Source organism: Vanessa tameamea, chromosome 13, assembly GCF_037043105.1.
Source record: "Vanessa tameamea isolate UH-Manoa-2023 chromosome 13, ilVanTame1 primary haplotype, whole genome shotgun sequence".
In the NCBI taxonomy this organism is placed as follows: domain Eukaryota; kingdom Metazoa; phylum Arthropoda; class Insecta; order Lepidoptera; family Nymphalidae; genus Vanessa; species Vanessa tameamea.
The window spans coordinates 1,284,773-1,308,266 of NC_087321.1; the positions used below are offsets into that span (position 1 = coordinate 1,284,773).

Genomic DNA, 23,494 nt, shown 5'->3' on the forward strand with positions numbered 1-23,494 from the left:
AAAAGTTTCAAAGTAGAAACATTAATAATTATTACAATAAAATATTGATATGAAGCATATAACAAAGCCCAATGAAACATAGCCTTTGCCTTTTAATAACCAAAAATGTTCAAAGATAATTTTGATCCCTTTTTATAGTAACGATAGTTATCACAAATTAAAAAAAAATCTTATTATATTGTAACTATTTTATAGTTTAACTCATTTAATTAGTTTTTTATGTCTTGATTTGTCATACAGTTTAAATATTATATATCGTTCCTTTCTAATAATTCACTCATAAACATCAAATCACACAAAATGTATACATTTAAGAATTATATCAATCAAACCGATAAAAGTAAGATTGAACTTAGCAAACCGATCAACGGGAATTGCAAACTAGAAGCTCCTGAATTAGGATTAATTTTGGCAGCTATTTTGCTCGTAACATTTTTCAATTTGTTAACATACTTGGTCAATATGTCTGACCTCGGTGTCACGTCACATGCAGTATGACTTATAGCGTTCAGAACAGGGGCTGAGAATACTCTAAAATTTACTTCGTTCGGGTCCAAGTGACTGTACATCCAAATGGGCATTCTATTAGACAGCACCCAAAGATTTTCATCGTAATCTACTTTAATGTCCGTCGGATAGATCATTTTCTCGTCATCCATATATATCCTTCCTTGATTCTTCATCAAGTATTCCTTGTTCGTGGTCCTCCAGCAAGCTACCGCGTTTAGGTTGACGAGAGAATAGAATAGAACTCCAGTTTTTGGGTCCACGAAAGATGCGCTCGATTGGGCATTTGGTCCTCTGCTTCCAAGCATTTTGAATGCGTTGAAATTAGCGTCAGCTACGGATTGGTTCCTTAAATATTCAGTAGATACAGCGAATTCATTGTAACTTGCCATCGGATGGAAGTAGAGTGTGCTGAAGTTGTCTGCATTCGGGGCTGATAAGCCTAGACCAAATATAGCATCAGTCCAGCTGAAGTTGTGACCCTTAACACTGAAGTCACAGGCCAATGGATCTGGGTGGAAGTAGTGGTGAGTTATTCTCCACGATTCGTTCTTCTCCCATGAGTAAACGACTATTCCTGGTTTTCCTACATCGCCAGCGTATGCATATGTTTTATCGCAGTCCATATCTTCTACAGCGATATTTGCGAATCCTGAATCTTCCTTCACGTGATCTTCTGGGAAGACATATTTTCTGAGGAGGTTGTCGGTTTTTAAATCATATATAATAAGGGATGGTAGGAACTTCGTTGTGTTGGCTTCGAGGTTACCAATTTTTCCATTATCTAAGACCCAGAGACGGTCACATCTATCAGCTCGGATTCTAAACGGGGATACGATTTCTGGTTTGCCGTCAGATCCCATCGAATGTGCTGCCCAGCTTGGATACGGGATCAGTTTTGGTGATTTCGTTGAATTATCTGTAAAAACATAAACAATTTTATATTAAAATACATTCGTATCTTATAAATTCGTATCGTAGATTATCGGAATATTATTAAAATATCCGTTTCTTTGTATATCGGAATGTATGTATGGCCTAGCCACATTCGAAAGCTGAGAAAATTTCAAGTATGCGAAGACGACACGTCAAGTATTTCCGCTAGACGTTGTCGTACATTCCTAAGAAAATAACAAGTAATGCTCGTCCTATGATTTATACGGAATTTGTATTCTATAGTGTACATGCAAAGGGTCGTATGTAACTACGTATTACGTACTTCACATGAAGGCTATTAAAAACTATTTGTTTCCTTATGGAACTGACATTCCTCTCTTCATGTGTTACCTACATACTAACTAACTATCCGTTCCGCTTACGTACGGACAAAATCCATACAATCACAACTGTAATTTCAATTTTAAATTTGAAATTCCTTTTTAAATGACCTGTAGTTTCAGATATCTCGTATGTATATAGATTTGGTGTTCGCGTTTAACTTTTTTGTTTATGAAACGTTTTTGATGGCCCTTTTTGCGTTCAGTTCAGTAAACTCAAATAAAGTCCCGTGTTTTCATAGATAAATATTATATATCGATACTTTTTCTTCTGAAATTCACATTCATTTTTTATATCTGGTCATTCTTATATTAAAAAAGCTAATAAAAAAATTTTTAGCAAATGTAGCAAACTGTAGTGATCAATAACATCGTCAAAATTTTAATAAAAAAAAAAACATCCTCTTCATGGAAGCTAACTTAACGATAAACCTCAAGTACCGACTCAATCACTATGACAATAACGCATTATATAAGACAGATGTTTGAACAAGTTCATTAGAAATCAAAGACGACAATCGTCGTGTCGAAATTTGAAAGAGAACTTCGAAAACTGTCATATTCATGACATTTTCTTAACGAGGCTTGTTTAAGCTGACGAATTATATATTGCATCTAACTAAATATATACATTTACGGATTTCAACTCTAATCTAATGTAAATAGAGATGAAATTCATAAAATACTCTCAGAGAATGCAGGGATAAATAATTATCCTAATGTATACAAAATGTATACATCGGTAGCTTTTATACGCGACTCCGTGCGGTTTTTTCCAAGATAAAAATTATAGCAAGCAAGATAGACTATAGATGGGAAAGCGACGGTAACTTCCAAAAAATTGTTGAAATCATAGAGTCCTTGTATAACCCTTGAATTACTTCAGCCGGTTCTGCTAAGATTTAAGGTGTTATAATTGCATTTAAACTATCTCCAACTCTGTCTAACCATCTCAACCGAAAAAGGATAATTTAAACTATCTCCAACTCTGTCTAACTATCTGAACCGAAAAAGGATAGAACAACAATTACGTTTATACCCTTAGCTATCCTTATATGAAATTCAGAAAACAGAATATCGTTATAAATTATTTGCAAAACTTCATTTTGTAAAAGGAAAAAGCTTAGGGGTGACCCCGTATTAATTCCTTCGGTTCGCCCTTATTCGAAACGCAGTCATTATGAAGGTATTCAGACCGGTTTTTGACTCAGAAATTTTGAGTCCTTTTCTTCTAATGTCTAAACTATTAAATATATATACAGTGGACTGTTTGGTAGCGCGTGGATTGTCAGTATAACTTTCATTTACAATATTAAGTAATAATTGTTAGTTTAAGACAAGCGAAATGAGATATATGAATAATAGATATGTACCTAATCATGTAATGCACTTAGAGTATGTACGATCTAAGTATACTTACGTTAAGGAGTCTAGTCTTTTTTAATGTAATAGTTAGGTTGACGGACCAGCGGACAAATAGCTGGTGGTAAGTTATCACCACAGCCACTAGCCATTGGTGCTGTACGAAATATTAACAATTCCTCAAATCACTCGAATGCAACACCAACCTTGGAAGATAAGATGTTACGTCCCGTAGGCCTGCAGTTACATTGGTTCACTGACACTTCGAACCGAAACACAACAATACTAAGTACTGCCGTTTGGCGGTAGAATATCTGATGAGTCGGTGATACCTACCCAGACGGGTTTGCATAAAGCCCTACCACAAATTACCGTCTCAAACCATGATCACGGACTTTAGTTGTTTCTGTAACTAATACGTTCGTGCGGTCATTGTATGAGACGGTGACGTGGGCAGGCTTTATTTAGATTTGGTTGGTCAATACACATGTGGTAGAATTTTAGGCACATTCATCTCTAATAGCGACTAAAATAATAATGACTTATTTAGAAAGAAGTTCTATTACGCGGCTTACAGTAGAGTGAACTGGCAGAAATCCTTATCTAAAGAAAAAGCTTTAGGTCCCCTCCAGGCGACCTTACCCTCTCTTTCCTTTTCTCTCTGTCTCTTTCTATCGTATACAGCTTTATAGAATACTACTTAAAATTTTACTTATTGAGGATGCTTTAATTCCAACGGCAATTTTAATAACAATTTTGTCATTGATATTTACTTCTACTTATACGAAGTTTTTTTTTTTTTGAATATGTAGCAAGGCAACTTCGTTTTAACCGGATATCCTACAACAGTCCTCGTATATAAAATATTTTATAAAAGTTTACGAGCTGCAAAAATCTTTGAACCAGCCTCATGTCAACACAGTTTTCAACAATCAGTGCCTTGCATTGCGATGTTAGATTAGCCGGTTGCGACACGCATAATTTAATTTTTCCTATTCGCACTGTTATTATATCCAGGGTCGAAGTATTACAATACAAGCACGGTATGCTTAAGCACGATAACTTAAAATACTTAAGTTATACCTTAATGGCGGTTCTTTACGTTAGATTCCACTCACTATTTATATTTAAACAATGTACCATTCAAACGGATAAGTTGTCTTGATTGTAGGGCTTTGTGCAAACATTAGGTACACAGTCATTAATTCTACTGCGAAACAGTAATATTTAGTTTTTGTCTGTTCTAGTTTGAATTATTTGTTAACCAGTGTAGCTATAAGCATTAACATATTAGTTCCAGAGGTTGGTATGCCATTGAGCATTGTGCCTTTACAATGGTTCGTTCACCCTTCAAACCAGAAAATAATAATACCGGGTATTGTTTTTTGACGGTAGAAAATGTGATAAGTACCTATCTAGACGAACTTATACAAAATCGTAATAACAATTTTGATATAGACATTATAGGCAAAGCTATTAATAAATTATATATATTATTAGAAGAAAATTAAAGTAACAAATATCAACACTGCGCCCGGATATTTAAGGACGACGGTTGGCGGTACTCGTCCATCCGCTTAGCTGTCCGAATATCTAGCTATTGTCTGTCATAGAAGGAAAATGTCTGGCCGCCATTAAAATATTTTTTAAAAATGTTATTTCATTTTCTATTTGTAATAATATATATGTCGGAGTCTAATTTATTTGGGCGTATTCGGATACGACGGTGGGCAACACTGGGGTGGTTGACAGCTGACGGTTATACGGTATAGCCCACCTACATACGTCCGACTTCGCCGCGTTTACGAAAAATATACGATGGACGAAGATCGCCCACATTCTCCCACGTTCCCTTCGTTATATATATATTTTATTTTACCTTTTAAATTAACGTAAGTCAAACTCGCTGGTACTCCCTTCCTCCATCTAGGAACGGTGATGAACAACTTGTCACCATAGATCTCTAGACCCATAGGCATGTTGTTCTCTGGTATGAATGTCCCGCTATCTATTGCCTGCTGCCGAGCCTCTGGGGTTTGGAACTCAAAGTCCAACTGCTTCCATTCATAGATGATATCCAACTGTTCCATGCAGGTACTGATGTAGACCAGGTGGAGTAGCACGAGGTATTTTATACCCCCCATTTTAACTGTAACAAAATATGTTATAGTGTTAATGGTTTTAATAGTCATTTTATACCATAGATCATAGATTAACTTGACACATATCATGGACAAACAACGCTGGATCAATAAATTAAATAAACCTATATTTAATTCGATAAATAATTAAATTCGATTAAAAAATATAAGTTTATAAATATATACTAAATATTATAATAGTTTAGTTTTGTGTGCCGTAAATCTTAATTGAGATTTTCTTTAAATATTAAGAGACAAAGGGGTTAGTATTTTACTACAAAAAAAAAATGTTTTTAATGGTCCTGATTGCACAGCAAAGGTACGTAACTAAAAATATTATTAATTAAAAAATGATTTATATTCGTGACGCATCATTATTTATCTAAAAGAGCAGCTTTTTTCCGAACGCATATCCAATAATGACTGGCACGCCACAAAACCTATTATCTGTTTTTTTTTTTTTTGTTAAACAAGGCATACGTACTAATATTATAAGTGTCAAAGCAACTCAGTCTATATCTTTGTAGCTTTGGCACGGCTAAAGCACCTGCAAACACCCCGGTGTTGTTCATGTCCACGGGCCGTTGTAGTCACTTTCTATCAGATGAGCACCGAAATTGATGCTATATATTCTACTTTTTCTACACAATACCTAACGATCAAATCTTAAAATACGAGCGAATACAAAGTAGATATATTCTATAATTTAATAATACATTAACACAAGAATCATGTTTAATGATAACAAAATAAAGTTAGTAATCAGTCCGCCATCTTTTAACGTAAGACTGATGAATATTCTAATGGTCAATTGTTACAAATGTATCCTTGATTGTGTTGCATAATAATTGCAGTTAATTTCTTTAGTACATCAAAAGAAACATGCTGTGATTCAAGGTTACTTGTTTTTCTTAAATTATTAACTTGTATTATTATAATAAAAGTTATTATGCGAACAAATTAAAGAGTCGTTTATGTTTTAATGAAAAACAAGCATTGGTACGTGTTTGATAGAAATAGTAATATATTAGTTTTAATTATTGATAGTTTTATTTAAGAGGAGGTTGAGGTTATATATGATTTATTTCGGGATTAGCGCGATGGGATAAGCGCAAATGCCACTAAATGGCTCATCACGAGATTTCCGAAAATATATAGATCCGATTGACTTGAAGTTAAGCATAGTTACTCCATTCTTGACGTACACGTTCTCTAAGAAAAGATTTTTGGAAATTTCAATTTCAAGGGCAGAAAGTGATAGTGGTAAATTTGTTTAAATGCTCTCGTAAAACTCGTATTAGTAATTGATGAAACAACATTGTAACCTTTTCGACAAGAAATATATTTGAGCGATGATTCCTAATTTAAATAAAGTCATTATTTAAATTTAGAACATTAAATAACAAACCAACGTTGTTTGTTAGTGACCGCCTTGCGATCGTCAACCATTAACCTGCAGAATAAAGATGGTTATCGGCCGTTCTAGTATTTCCATTAACGTTAGCTTAGAAGTCAAATAATATAATCAAAAAGTGATTTTCTATCGAACAATATTGACTATACTTGAAAGCAATTGATAATAATCTCTTAATGTTATATTTTCGAACAGTAATTATTTATAAATAAATGTTTATAGATTTATAAATTGTTTATAGGTATATATCAAATTTTGATTTGGTTAATAGACTCATTTTATTATAATTTTTTTTATCTGTGATTTTTTAATGGCGGCAATTATGGCGGGTATGTACAAAAATATATCTATGGAATAAATTATTTGTTTTTACTAAAATAAAAAAAGTTTTTGACTATTTATGTGCTTAAATAAACTGTCAAAAATATGAAAGGGACGAAAAAAAATAGTAACCAAAAAATACGTACGTACAATTTTTTAATTAGATCTGAAGTACGCGTCAGAGATACTATAGAACTCGGCATTTGCGATTCCATGATTTATTCTAACGGCCAATGATAATAGCGGTATTTAACAAATTTAACTTCATTAACCAATCAAATGCGATAAAATACAAAAGAAACGGGTACACAGTGAACAGTTAGTAGATTTATATTTATGAAATCCTTTCCCACGCTCTGCGCGGCTCCCGACTACTTCCGCGTTTTGCAGAGAGCGTTGAACGTACAAACAAACAAATGTTACGTATTATGTAGAACTAAATATTATTACAATCGAAATTACTGAGCAAACTAAAGCTTTAAAATGTTTTGTCAAAAGACTCAGGTAAAAGTGTCTAGTCTCCTGGGTAAAATGAGACAGGAGAATCGTTTGGATTGTATAGTTTTATTGAATTTAATTCAGGTTATTTTATTTTTCATTAGCGTTCTTGATGAATATTTGTTTGGTTTATAACTAAAATTAAGTTACTAAGTGTCCGTCAATATGACTCATATATCTATCTGCAGTTGACTCATTTAAAAGCAAAGCCTACAAACATAATGGCCTGTACCTAAAAGAAGAGAACAAAAACATTATTTATTCAAATACCTACGTTCTTATAAGCACGTTTGAATCGTCCTGTTTTGTAGAATAATAGAAATTGTCAGAATTAAATAAAATATAAAGTTATAATCAGTTACTGATATAGAGCATATTAGCGACCCGCCCCGGCTTCGCACAGGTACAATGCTGATACTAAACATACTACAGAATGTCTTACAACTTTCACAGTTTTTCAGTCATTAGACAATACAAACCGCTATGTCCATGCGTTTTAAATCTGTAATATCTTCGAAAATATTAGTTTAAATTAAATACTGTAAAGTGCCATATTGATCTATTTTAAATTCATAGTGTATTTAAGGTACTTAATTGGATGAGAATTAATGCTGTATTACTTAAAATCGCTTCGAAAATAAGCCATTAATTCGCGTAAAAAAGTATCCCTAAGAGATAGACATACAACCATCTCGGACTTTTTTAAAGACCTTTTTAAGGTTTACAATACTGTAGTACATTATTTTGATCTATCTCGTAGAGTTCAGTCATCTCTTCCTCTTAAATAATCAGTGTTTCTCTTCTATATTGTGCATGTATTGTACATATACACCTTCCTCTTGAATCAATCTATCTATTAAAAACAACCGCATCAAAATCCGTTGTGTAATATAAATACTGCTTCAAGAAACGAAGTGTATCGAAGACGTTTTAAATTTTTAATTATTCGTCCAAATTCGGTCTTTGTAAAATCATTATAAACCCTCTTACAAGGAAATCTTAGAAACTGCTCCCATTGTATGCGGCTAAGTTCTCACATACTAAAAAAACCTATAATAATAATCATTCTCGACACGGTTCGTTAACAAATAATCCGCCAGTAGTATGAATTTCCATAAAAAATATAAAATGCTTTAAGAAGAGATAAATGGAAACTTACCATCAATAAGTATGAATTGACTTATACTGTCGACTGCAAAAAGTCATATGATCGGCACTTGTGACTTGAGATAAAGATCACTTCGTCCATTTGCAATTAACATATCAAGACTTATTAGAAACGCTAATCGTGGGAACCAAATACATTATATTTACTTATTTAAAATAATAATATTAATAAACAGAGTCAAAGCTAACCGACGACCAAAAATTAACTTAATATTTGAAACTATTCTTTTTTTATCAAGTAGGCGGACGTGCAAATGGGCCACCTGATGGTATGTGGTCCACCACTAACTATAGACATTGACGCTGTAAGAAATTTTATTCTATCCTTACATTTCTAATGCGCCAGCAACCTTGGGAACTAATTCATTACGTCCCTTGTACCTGTAGTTACTGGCTCACTCACCCTTCAGTTGTGGTTCGGCCAAAGTTAGATCAGAATATAATCGGTATTGTATCGTAACCGATATAAATAAGTAGAATTAGTCCTCGGTTACGATCTGAGGTATTTTTTTTGTAAAATAGGCAAAGTTGGCGCGGATTAGATTTGGGAACGTATGTTTTAGTAGAATTTCCCCCGATCTGCGATGATCAGTCCATTGCATAGAATGACAGGTAACAGAGAGAGATGACGTAACATCAGTCACCTCTTCATGACGACAACCACCTAAAACCTACCCCAAAACCTGCTGTATTTTCTGTTAGAGGATTTATACATTTTTGCTCAGTTTTCAGAGGCATTACTAAGCCCTCCAAATTTTTTAAACAGATAGATATCACTCACTCATCATACAGCAGCAATACTTGGTATTGCTGTGTTTCGGTTTGGTAAGCGAGCCAGCCCAACTACAGATACAAGAGACGTTACATCTCTGTTCCAAAAGTTGGTGGCGCATTGGTTATGAAAGAAATGGGTAAAATTTCATACGGCGCCAATGTTTACGGACATTGGTGACCAACAGGTGGCACGTTTGCTCGTCAACCTTTGCCATAAAAAAATGATTAGACGTGAAGAATTTGTGCTTATTAAGTGATAACAATGTCACGTGATATCTAGTTTTAAATAGACTAACGAGAGAAAATACGGCACATATAGATATATTGGTTCATTTAAACCGACTTACAAAGTTGTTGATTGACAGTTTACCTTTAGAGGGGTAATGATGAAGTATCTTTGAAAGTAAATGGAAACCGAAATGTTGCGTATTATATTTTTCCCACGGGTATATATACAGCGTTTTTGGTAATTCGACGTATTCCCGTTAGGAGGTAATAGGGGTGATTAATTGCGATAATTTTAACCCCCATATGCATTATGCAAAAGTGAACCATTTATGAGTTATGACGTTTTTTAGTTTTAGTTCAAAATAAGTCAAATATGCTTAAAACTACAAAAATATATTTAAAAAATAGTATCGATATAATCTATTTTTTTCTTCTGATTTATAAAAACGAATAAACATTGGTTATTTGTCAATATTAAAACAATAATTATCGGTCTAAATTTAAAAATGTGAGACGGAAAAAGATATTATTTCAATATATTTTATACTTTTTTTCCACAAAAATGCCTTAAAAACAAAAAAAGACGTTATTAAACTTGTCCTGCAGATTATTTTAAAAACATAACCGTTTTCTTAGCTCTCCAAAAATGTATAACAACTAGGAACTTATTTCAAAGGAACCGAAATAAAATGACCACAAAGGACGCTGGTAGAAATTCGTATTCGAACATGAAAGAATTCGGACTAAAGTTCGCTCTTTATATTTTAATATATTTATAAATTAATATAATGTTATTATATAGTAATTACGACTCGCAGTTTTACCCGAGTTTAATGTCTTGTATTAAATATAAAATGAATAAAACTATATTATTCTACTAAAGATAAAGACTAAATAAAATAAAAAATCATTTTATTATAAAAGAATAAATTATTTTTATTTTACTAAGAAATACCATAAAAGTTATGCCATTTGTACGTAGCACTAGTATCATTCGAAACGTCGTGCCTAGCATTCTAATGCGCTGTCAACCGCGAAGTTATGTTATGAGTTACGACACACAAACATACATACATACATTTTAAATGCATCAATGGTTGTCGTTTTACAGCCGACTATAACCTTTTATTTTATTAAGGTACAGAGGATTGAATTACCAATACCGTAGACTTCAGCATTTCTTAGAAAATATTAGAGATGTGTATGGAAGTACTTGATTTAATATGCTTTTAGTATTAAGCACGCCATCTCTACAATATATATTTTGTGTGTTTGCAATAAACTTTTAAATAAATAAATATATAGCTTAGTTGCAAGTGGCGGCTTCTGGTCGGCATTTTGAACTAGACGATGATGTCCCCCTGACTGATTTAATCCTCGTCGACCGTCCATTCTCAGGGGGGACTACCAACTGTGCAGTAGATTATTGGGCTGTTAATGAGAAATTGACAACGTAAAGCAATCCGATCCAAAATTTAAACACAGTACGGCTAGATCTGCAGTCTTAAAAGGTAGCCACTCGACCAACGAGCTATTAAGATGCTTCCTTTAAAAAACAACATAATCTTCGTAACTGTTATAAAAAAAATATGACCTATAGGGAGTTTAGTTATCTATATTAATAATTTCGTTCAGGTCTACCCGATAAAAACAAAACCACAAAGATCGTTAAATTATGATTTTTGAGTCGATAACATATATCCGCAAAATTCGTATAATAGAAGTATTTCGATTATGACAATACTATGAAATTCAATGACATGACAGTTCAACGGGCGGCCATTTTTAACGTTTACGGGTGCATTCAGAAAATATGTTCTAAATAATAATTTCGATAAAACTTATATATTATATGAAAAGTAAATGATAAACCGTATTTGTTTAGTTTTATTTATTTTACCCTAGCAAAGCCAACCCGGCTTTGCTTCATCTAGTAATTAATATAAACATCAGAGCCACGCACAGCAGATAAATGTATGCTTATAATAATGTATAATGACTGCAGTCTGTCTGTGTATCATATTAAGCCCTTGTTATCATCGTAACTGAAGGAATACACTCATAACACGATCCACCACAAGACCCATTGTTTTGAAAACGTCATAATTTTTATAACTATTTAATTGTACACTTAACCTATTCATGAATAATATTTAGAACAAAGCGAGTGGAAGCGAAGAAGCTGATAGGGTAATTAACAATTCATTATCACACAACACACATACACACACATACATATATAGTTTTTATATGTACATCATTTGTAAGAGAAGTTTCTATAAATCCTGCTTTTTTATGACATAGATTGGTAGAGAGACATAGACAATAACGCTGTAAGAAATATTAACCATTCCTTACATCGCCAATGTGCCATCAATCTTGGGAAGATGTTATGTGCCTGTCGTTGCACTGGCTCACTCATCCCTTCAAACCGGAACACAACAATACTGGGTACTGCTGATTGGCGATAGAATATTTGATGAGTGGATGGTACCCAGACGGGCGACCTACCACCAAGAATATTCTTCTACAAACCCCAAATGTTGTACCTGTTTATTATTGTGTAACTTACGTTTTGTGTGTTTTACGTGACGTTTAACAACTATAACGACAAAATAAATTATCAATTTAATTAAGTAACAAAAATGTTTCCGTGGCTTCTCCATCCTACGTGACATTAGCGAAATAATCTGTGCCCTGTCGGCCCAACTAAAATCCATTAAACTATGAATTTAATTCAATTGAACAAAAATGAATTTACGTCACAAGTTTACGTCAAATATAAATAGAAATGTGAAAAGTTTGACTCTATGCATACGTTATTTCATATAAGAGAGTGCACTTGCGTCTGTACACATGTGCAGTATACTTAATCATCATAATATCTGCGCAGCGACTCGTGACTAATTTCTGACCAGCCAACTAAAACACTACGAATCCTACATGAAGAAGTAAATAAATTAAGCTTAATATTATTTTATCGTAATAATCTTATTTTAATTACGGGACACGGCATCCGTTTCTGTAGAGCCTATTCCAATGGGAGTAGGAAAAAAGATAAACAAACCTTAAGTTTACTTATTTCATGCGATTTGTGCACTACTAAGAGTTTATGATTACTGTATCTTTATTTATAATGCAACACTATTACACTTAACTGCTTATTACCACTTTAATTTAACTTCCAAAATTCCGATAACAGTTTCGTCGACTTTCAAACGCCATTTTTCGCAAATCCATAGTAAACATCATAGATTAATCAAGCTCTCGACCAATGATATCGCGTCAATTTGCTGTCAAATGTTGTTTATTTGACTTTTCTCATATTATGGTTGAAATAGAGTATGAAACTCCACAGCTATTTTTAACTTGGCCTATTAAAAAATTTGAAGCTCATGTGAAAAAAACATTGATAAATAATATCTACATATTACTTAATACAAGGTTACGTTAATGACAAAAAACGTGGACACTAAGTCCACTGTGCACATTGGTTTATTTCTAGACAGGATATATAAAAAAATTAATTGTATCTGTTAACTATTTAGTTTCTTGTTAATTCTTCTCGGTAGAATATACTTCCCATCTTAAGGTGACGATTCGAATGCTTCTATGAGCCTAACACTTTTAACTCCAGTTTTTTCGTACCAGTGTCTCTTTCCAAACCGGTGGTAAGTTTTGATTTGATTAGAACGACTTTTGCATGTAATAAATAAGTTTTGATTAGTATTTTTTTTTTTTGGCTTTTATTTGTGCCAAAAAGGCACAGATTATTTCGCCAACGTCACGTGCGATGGAAAAGACACGATAGAGATTGATCGGTGCGGTCGAGATTACAGGCTCAATTTAATTTTGAAGGCATAATAGTAGTAGACGGAATTAAATTAGTATTTAATGTGGTAATATATGTATTATGTCATAGTGGTAGGCGGACCAGGCGTCGACACTGCCCATAGACATTGTTTATCAGTAGTGTGCCTGTAATTGCTCACTCACCGTGCAAATCCGAAGACAACAATACTTAATAGTACAATATGACATTATATAATAGACGATGAGTAGATGGTACCTATTCAGGTGGGTTTGTACAAAGCCCTACCGAGTAAAGTCGTAGCTCAGTACAATTCTTGTATATGTTTATTTCAATATGTCTCAATTTGAAAGCCTAATTATATCAGTAAGTCGTGGCGGATACTACAATATAAAAATGTAATGTTATTTTTGGTCAAGGTTAATCGAAATGTGACTGCTGTCCCCAATCAAGGTCAAGCCTTTCCATCCGTTAATTGTACGCAAGTACCTACATAATGTACTAAATAGTATATATCACGCAATACATACAATACGATTACGATTTCTTGTTTACACCGAAGACGAATGCATCCTTGGTGATTTTTTACTAACCGTCTAGATAGGTACCAAATACACATCACACATTCGACGATCAAACTTCAGTACATGGTGTGTGAGTCAGTGCTACAGGCGCAAGGGATATAACATCTTAGTTCCCAAGGTTGGTGGCGCATTCGAGATTTAAGGAATGTTTAAAATGTTAGTAACAGTGGCAATGTCTATGCACAGTGGTGACAATCAGATGGCCCAAGATCCGTTCACCTACCAATATTATATGTATGTAAGATTTTTTTTTAATAATTATTTAAATAGCTTTACCGGGTAAATAATTTTTATATCAACTGGGCACACTGGTGGCCGCTCGGTGGGGCGGGGCTTCAAAAGAAAATGGCGGTTGGTTACAAAGCGCGGGAAGCGACATTTTTAAAAGTTACCGAATTGTATTTCAAGAAATATAGTTCTTGTCAGCTTAATATTTGCGTTTAATTTTAACCTTCGACAAAAACACCACTGTGTGATTTAAACATTGAGTACTAAACGTTCAAGTAATACTAACAGGTGCTTTAAACATTCTCGAAATACGTTTTATCGTTCAATTAACAGTATACCGATGACATAACACGTTATAACATTCTTAAAACATTACGATTCAACACGGATGCCTGATCCATTATATTTTAAAGCCATTGTTATTATTCGCACTTGAATTTAAACTTTAAAGTAATATAATAAGATTTGTTTTCACATACAAATTCACCATTCGTCTCCTAAGTCGCCGACATGCTATTGAAATTCCGTTAAAAAATACAGATATAAGATTATTTTGTACAATTAATTATCATAAAAGTAATATTTGTTACGTTCTATTTTTAAATATCATTTCAATAATAATTTAATTCATATTCAGTTTTGTTAACTAGTTCTCGGTCGCGTGTCATTGGTCGTAAGTTTTAGGTATAAAAGAAGTTTGACCTTAGAATCGTCATTACGAAAATTAAATTAGAGACAAATATATTCATTCTGAAAAAGAAACTACTGATTTTCTTGACCGTCCTGATTGAATCCACTTTCACGAACAACTTGCAACTATTAATTGAATTTATACTATAGATCGCTTACGTTTTAGGGGTTTGATGTCAGATAATAGACATAAGAAAACAGAATAGGCCCTTCCTTGGACTTCAAACTTGCTTCGTAGTAAATTTTATCAAATTCGGTTCAGTGTTTAGCCGTGAAAACCTAACAGACAGACACGGAATAACTTTTGCATTTATAATATTAGTGTTGATTTTTATAACCAAGTACCAATTACTATATATTATAAAACTGTCTGTCTGTACAAGATAAACTCAAAAACTACCAAACGGATTTTCATAGACCAATGGACTGAGTGCTTCAAGGGGAAGGTTTTGGTGTATAATGCAATGTTATTTGAAATGGTACCGCGTAAACCAATAGTTATAATATTTAGTACGATACATATACGTTTCATGTATACTTTTATACTACGCCTGCTAAGCCAGGGATGTTAGCTAGAAATATATATAATCCAGTGAAATTCTAAATCGCGCAAGCAAAATTCATTGCGCATGTTATATATACCTAAGGTGAGTCACGATGAAATGTTCTTGCAGTACTGTGTCCATGGACGCCGGTGACCACTTACTATCAGGTGGCCTGAAAACCGCATATTGTCTCAATTAAGACGAACGATTTCAGAAGCGCTGCTTTTGATAACAAGTCGTCATTGGTCGTGCGGGTGAGGTCACCTCACTCTTATAATAGATAATCATTTATAATATTAATAAACAATAATAAATATTGGACAACATCACATACATTACTCTGATCCCAATGTAAGTAGCTAAAGCACTTGTGTTATGGAAAATCAGAAGTAACGACGGTACCACAAACACCCAGACCCAAGACAACATAGAAAACTAATGAACTTTTTCTACATCGACTCGGCCGGGAATCGAACCCGGGGCCTCGGAGTGGCGACGACTAAAAACCGGTGTACACACTGCTCGACCACTAGTCGTCAATTATATTAACCTTACGTTAAAAATTTATATTATAAATGCGAAAATAAGTCTGTCTGTCTCTTCAATTTTATATCGCTGATCGATTCAGATGTAATTTGGTGTGGAGATAGTTTGACTCCCGCGGCGACATAGGCTACTTTTTTTACGTCACCCTTCGAGGGTGTAATGTAAGTTCGATGGGTAAAATATTTTTTTACAAATTTCGCGCGTGCAAAGACGCAGGTAGCTGAACCTGCGTCTCCTATTTTATTAAAGAATATTTTGATAAAAGCGTTTAAAGTCGGGAACGATAGATAGTAGATACTATTTTTCAAGCCATCGACAAATTAGCAAACACCATGTTAAAATTAAAACTATACATTTAAAAGTACCGAATCTACGATCATTTATCATCCATTTAGCCCATTTGTCAGACCCCCTACTGACTATGACTTAAAAAAGTAGTTTTTTATATTACTGTTTCTATGTCACAACGCCTTTATCGCAACAAGGAAGTACTTAAATATATATTTCTATTTTATTATCTAGAATTACGTTTTTATTGCAACATAGTGTTGCCAGTAAATTACACTTTCCCGGCATTTAACTATCAAAACGGAAAACAATAACTACTAACAGTTTATTTATGACTCTAAGCGGTTCTAGTTTCGAAATGACTAACCTTACCTTCCAAGCGCACATTTTGTATTTTCAGTATCTTTAAAATATTTAATGCGTTTTTTCTTTTAAGCGTTGGTCTATTTTTTTTTTTAATTGAAGATAAAATATCTTTACATAATTTGTCAATCGATATCGCACTTAAAAGATTTCACGTTAATTGTAACAGTTTGATTAAAACGAATTTGCATGTCCACGACTGTGAAAAAAAGAATCTTTCAACTTTATAAAAATAGTTTGAAAACTGGAATCGATTATACCTTAATATCGAGTAATACATTTTTAATTATATTGATATTATTTTATTTTTTTTTAATTTTTATGTCAATGTGATTGTTTATATATATCGATAACGTCCGTTTTAACATCTTCTTTTCCTTATGTTGAACTATGACGAGTATACTATTATTGTAATAAAGGAAATTACTCAATTATTAGTCTATGGCAACCAAAAGAAGAGTAAAGTAAATTAAACAACTTTAACATTGAATTGAATATATCATGTTGAATAATCTGTGGTATTCATACTGGATTCGCAAAATAAAAAGAAAATTATAATAAAGAAATTCGAAGATATATTTGAATTTGCTAATTTTGTAACAATAATGTTAATTAATTACATTTCTTCTTGCTTTCAATTTAATAATTATATTGACAAAACATCAATCATTATTATTTAGTTATTTTTGCTCTTATAAAATAATTAAAAAATTCAAATTTCATTTTAGAAATACAATTGTCATCGTTTTAATATTATGTATCTTTATTGTTGTACTATTGTCATTTCTGTTACTGATCCTAAGAAAAATAAATAAAATGGCGGTTTTATACAAAAAATAATTAGATTACAAGTTGCCACGCAAATAAAACTCCAAAGCGCAGACTCGCTTGACCGTAACTAACCCATGTCTGCAATACCAGCTACATATTATCGAAAAGTCATACTATTGCTACATATGTAAAGGCGAGCACCTTTGTCAGGATTAGCCATGATATATGACTTCTAGATGCAATTGAATAACAAGATAAAACGTCAAAATCAATTGTATAATCAATATACTTCTTCAAATAAAATTAAAATCAGTGTTTAGTCCAAAAATCTAATTAATAGTCTCAATATTCACTTTATATCACAAATGAATCGAAATTAACAAAAACTATCGTAGATTACACGGAACAATAGCGATTCGTCGTATTTGTGGTGCGTTTACAATGACGGTTTCTCTTCCCAGTTGAATGCCGCCATTATGTGTGCGCTAACTATCCACACGACGCTCCACTAGATTTTGACAGTTACGAGTAGTTGTCAAATCTAGTTCCGACGTAATTCAACATATGGCGCTACGCATGCGCCGTCATATTGCCTTATGTCATACAACACTAAAATATATAATCGATTACAGAATGTGTCTTTATTGGCATAAAAATTTTTTTGCTGAACTGTCACACTATACAAATAGTGTTGCCAGGTTATAATATAAAATTAAAATATACCTAACTTAAATATTTTATTATTTTTTTTTATTATGGCAACTCTACGTAGTATCGTAAAAGGTGAGTCCATCTTTCTGTTTTAATTTTATACGAATAGAAGTATATTTGAGCATTGATGTTATGTATTTGTATACTTAGCATTGCATAATAACTTACATCAAATACACTTACTCAATCTTGTTTATAGACTATCAATAATTATAGATATTGCACACTTCTCATTTAGGGCTCGGTCCTATCACGAACATTAAGTGCCCTATCTAAATGAAACTATAATTATTAATACCTAATTATTATTGTATTAAGTTTTCACCCAAGTAAACAAATATTATTATCAAATACTTTCTTAAGATTTCCAGATTATGGGATTTTATATATCCTCTTATTAATTTTACTTAGTGTGGCTTTGTACAAGCGAGTCTTGGTTGGTACTAGCCACTGGTCAGATTAATTATTTGAAACAGCAATACTTAGTATTCTTGTGTTCCGGTTTGAATGGTGAGGCATCTACAGGCAGAAGGGACATAAAGTCTTAGTTTCCAAGCTTGGCGGCGCATTGGCTATGTAAGGTATTCCATAACATAATCAGCCTGTAAATTTCCCACTGCTGGGCTAAGGCCTCCTCTCCCGTTGAGGAGAAGGTATGGAGCATATTCCACCATGCTGCTCCAATGCGGGTTGGTGGAATAGACATGTGGCAGAATTTCGTTGAAATTAGACACATGTAGGTTTCCTCACGATGTTTTCCTTCACCGCCGAGCACGAGATGAATTATAAACACAAATTAAGCACATGAAAACTCAGTAGTGCCTGCCTGGGTTTGAACCCGAAATCATCGGTTAAGATGCACGCGTTCTAACCACTGGGCCATCTCGGCTCTCCATTTTTATTAATTTCCATGAGCGGTGTGACAATTTACCATCAAATGGCTCATTTTCCGTTATGTATACCGATATCAATAATCTCACAGCCCTACTGAGGTCGCGTCAGTGCAATAGTTACTATTTCGACCTAGTTCGTATGTCCTTACAAAGTGTACAAAACAAATTAATTTATTACATTGAAATAACATTACATCGACACGAATCTATATGAACTATTTTATCGAATGTTAATTGAAGGTTACGAGACTAAATCCGATGAAACGGTTTTTGAGCAAAAATTTCGTTGTTTATAAAAATTAAAATAAGGTTTACAATTAAATGTCTTATATCTGGGCTAAGGGTGACCTATGTTAAACAATTGACGCGCTACTCCAATGCGGCTTGGTGGAATACACGTGTGACAGAATATCGTTGAAATTAGACACACGCAGGTTTCCTCACGATGTTTTCCTTCACCGCCGAGCACGAGATGAATTATAAACACAAATTAAGCACATGAAAATTCAGTGGTGCTTGCCTGGGTTTGAACCCAAAATCATCGGTAACATCAACAATAAGATACACGCGCTCTTACTACTGGGCCATTTCGACTCATCTAAGAATCCCCAAGAAAGGACAAAGGCTACTTTTTATGCCTAATACTTCACGAACAACCCTACATCGCGAGCGAAGCCGCAGGCAACTAGTTTCAATATAATAGTTAGATTGTAAGAGTTTTATTGCTTAATAAACTAACTAATAAATAATGAATATCTCTATTGTATTTCTTTTATAAGCATAATTATTTTTATTAAATTTATTTTAAATAATGTTTAATTTGAATTGTCGCGTCATTATAGAAAATGAGGATGATTTAAACTTTGCGTGTGTGTTTAAAATACTGATGACAACACTGCACGCAGCATGCACACACACACATGAGAATATTTCGCGTGACGTATGACTAGCTGGGATGTACTTTTAACGCTGACCTTAACTTTATTGTTACCAGTATTTCTTACGGTTTTCCTTGATGTCACAAAGAGGAAACATGTTTCTCTTGAATTCCCGGAAATGAAGGAATTTGTAAAAACATGATATCCTTTTGATTATAACGATTAACTCGTATGGATGCACGTCTCTCCAAAGATGGTTTGTGAGAATCGAAATGGTCCAATGTACAAAGTGCCTAGCCGACAAATGAAGATATCATTTCGAACCATGACCAATGAGTTTTTAATTTGAATTAGATATACAAACTCGCAAATTGACCACATGACGGTAACTTCCCTTACATCCTCAATGCGCTTTGGGAACTAAGATGTTAAGTCTTCTGTGACTGTTAAATCACTCATCGGTCAAAGCGAAACAAGATACTACTATAATATGTATGGAGTAGGTGGTACCTACCCAAAACCAGATCCAATTGGTAAGACTCACACAAAATTACCACCAAGGTTACCTTTTCAAGATACTTTTATATGTTATAATTCATGTATTTCGCTCTACAGGAAAACACGTAAGGTAAGCTGTATTTTGTAACAGAGGTCGTGTGTCTTGGTTTATTATTCATCACGGATCAAAACGGAAGTTATATGATGGATATTAATGGAACTCGACGCAGTAATCGCTTTCAAGTGCTAAAGCAATCGCAGGACGAGTAAAAACAAGTAAACAACTGTTGACATTGAATTAACATAAACAGTTTTTCCAGGTCTTGAATAATCCATGGCATTCATTATGATTTCCTAAAAATAATTGCGGTTATGTTGGCAAAGTTGCTCTCGGAACTTTGGAAGTTAAATAAAAGGTGATGTTGAAAGAGGAGCTGTTAGTAGTTAAATGGAATGGTGTTGTATTATAAATAAAGATATGATAATCAAGAACTGTTTGTCGTGCATAATGTAGCAAATTTACAAGAGAATCGCATGGAATATGTTAATCTAATAATTGCTTATTGTTGCTTCTTTTTCATAAGCCATAGGTTTTAATGTGTAAGTTATAAGTAAAGATGATATACAATTTTGTGTTATCTGTATTATAAGATATTACTGTGTAATAATGACGTATGAAAGAGACAAAACATAATTCTCTGACCCTAAGTATATGAGATGGGAAAGAGACACGATTAATAAAGCGACTCTTCAGAGTTTATTGGAGTAGTAAACTAACAACCTCTTTGCCAGTTATACTCAGGCTGGTATTAATCCAGGCCGCAGAGGTCCACAAAACCCGGGCGCCTCGCCGAATATTCAGGTCAAGTCTGGGACTATCAGTGAGGCGCCCCCTACCAAGATATCTTAATCGTACCTGGACAATTGTTGAGCTTAAGACGGGACTCGTTCTACTACTGGGCAAAAACTGTTCTCCTTTTGAGGAGAGGTTTAGAGTATACACAGGTGTGGCAGTTTTTTTTCGACACAACAACTTTTCCTCAAGATGTTTTCCTTCACTGAGTACGAAATGCTATATTTATACAGCATTTGTTAATTTGTATAGCGGACGAGTTCCTGAACGAATCAGGAACTGCCGGTCCGATACCGTGAACGATTGAGATTTGAGAGTCGAGCGCGCGAAAACAACTAACGGCGTCCGCTCTTGCGCCGATAATTGGTAAATTAAGTTATCTCAATTGTTTAGTAATTCTATTGATTGTTTACATATAGTAAAGTGTATTTTCTTAAGACCGCTATTGTTATTTACACGCCCGCTATATTTGTGTATATATACAAAAAGTACATGAAAATATAGTTGTGATGCTCGTGATTGAATCCTCTATCTTTTGAATCTTCTTCTTTTAATATGTGATATAAAATATTAATTACGAGATGAAATATTCTATAAAAAGTATTTCATAGAAAATTCAATACGTCTAATTTGAAGGTTTTCGACTTTTTTATGACCAAAAACATTGCAAATAAAGATTATGTACATATAAATATTTAAATTACGTAGTTATGTAAATAGTGTGAGGTGAACTGCTGAAAACTGGTTTAACCTCTATCGTGTTGGAGGTCGCATTGGGATGACAAATAATCTGAATTTTTGTTAAGGGGACTACATCGAGCTAAATGCAAGTTTTATAATGCAAAAAAGTATATGATCCAATGCAGTAAACCAAATGAAAAAAATATATGATAATCTTCAGGATACGTACAAGTTATTTGTTATTTTTAAAACATGATGTCATTAATTTGGTACGATAGAAAAAATCACAAAGTTACCTCTAAAAAAATCTTTTAACAAATAATAACTATACTTATATACATTCAATAATTCTGGTTTTTTGTCAGATTATTCTACAAGCAATATACTACTATACCTCTGTGTCACTTTTTTAGTAAAATCAATAGATTTTTTTAAAATCAGATATTCTTATTTTCGAACAAAATGCGTACGCATGCGTGCGTAAACGCCATGTACAGACATTGCCGGCCGAGGCCTGATGCTATACAGACGTGTCGATCTTTTCGCCGCATCATTACGTTACGAGATATTTTTTTGTAATTTTGATGGTAAATTCATTGTTTCATGTTTTCTTATAATAAATATTATTCTTTCTTGTAAAACTAACTGTCTATTTTATTGTATACAAAATAAAAATATTGTAAGTTTAATTGAATCAGTTTTATTTTATAATCATTTGTTCACTAACATCGAAAGAAATAAAAACAATTCTTTTGTCCTATCTATTTTTTATGAGATTTATGATTGATCTTACTTCGCTCGGTTTGGCGCCATCTATTAGAATATTTGGGCGTAACCTCGTTACCTCGCTTAAGCATTAGTTCACGGGCTTGCTGTTTTTGTCGATTTTGTAAGTGTGTGCGTGCGATTTTCAAGGGCACTTAGCTCTTGTAGTCTTCTTAATAGAATTTAATTTTTCCGTCAATTACAGTTAACTCGCGGTAATCTGTTTTTATTGCAAAACGGTGTCGGATGATCGAAGTTGTTAGACTACAGAGAACTGCTACTAAAACCTTGTAGTCCGGAACTTTTTTGATCACCAGCCTGATAAATAGTAGGGCAAAGTAACGGCCTGTAAATATCCTACTTCTGCGATACACGTGGTGGTGAATACAGATGTTTCAGAATTTAATTGCAATAAGACACATGGATTTTTCTAAGTTATAATCGCAAATTAAGCACGTGAAAATTCAGTGGTGCTTGTTTTGAACACTCGACATTGGTTAAAATTCACGACTTCGACTGGGGCATCTCGACACATACATACATATATAGCTACTATATGTTTAAACATACTTTGACGAAAATTTGCCGCAATAAATTTGCTTTGTATATATGTACTGTTATAGGCATGTCGGGCTATAGGGGGAGCCTGGTAGGACAGTTGACCGATTATATTTATAACTAGCATCCGTCCGCAGCTTCG

General features: G+C 33.5%; 1 protein-coding gene across 1 annotated transcript in view; it reads right to left on the reverse strand.

Moving 5' to 3' along the window:
- Positions 1–228: 228 nt before the first annotated feature.
- Positions 229–23,494, reverse strand: part of LOC113397818 (protein yellow) — a 32,927-nt gene continuing 9,661 nt past the window's right edge. The window contains exons 2-3 of the mRNA XM_026636336.2: positions 5,026–5,295; positions 229–1,426 (exon numbers count right to left, since the gene is read on the reverse strand). Of these exons, the coding sequence (XP_026492121.2) occupies positions 327–1,426; positions 5,026–5,290 (1,365 nt within the window). The 5' untranslated portion in view covers positions 5,291–5,295 and the 3' untranslated portion in view covers positions 229–326. The remainder of the gene's footprint in view (positions 1,427–5,025; positions 5,296–23,494) is intronic.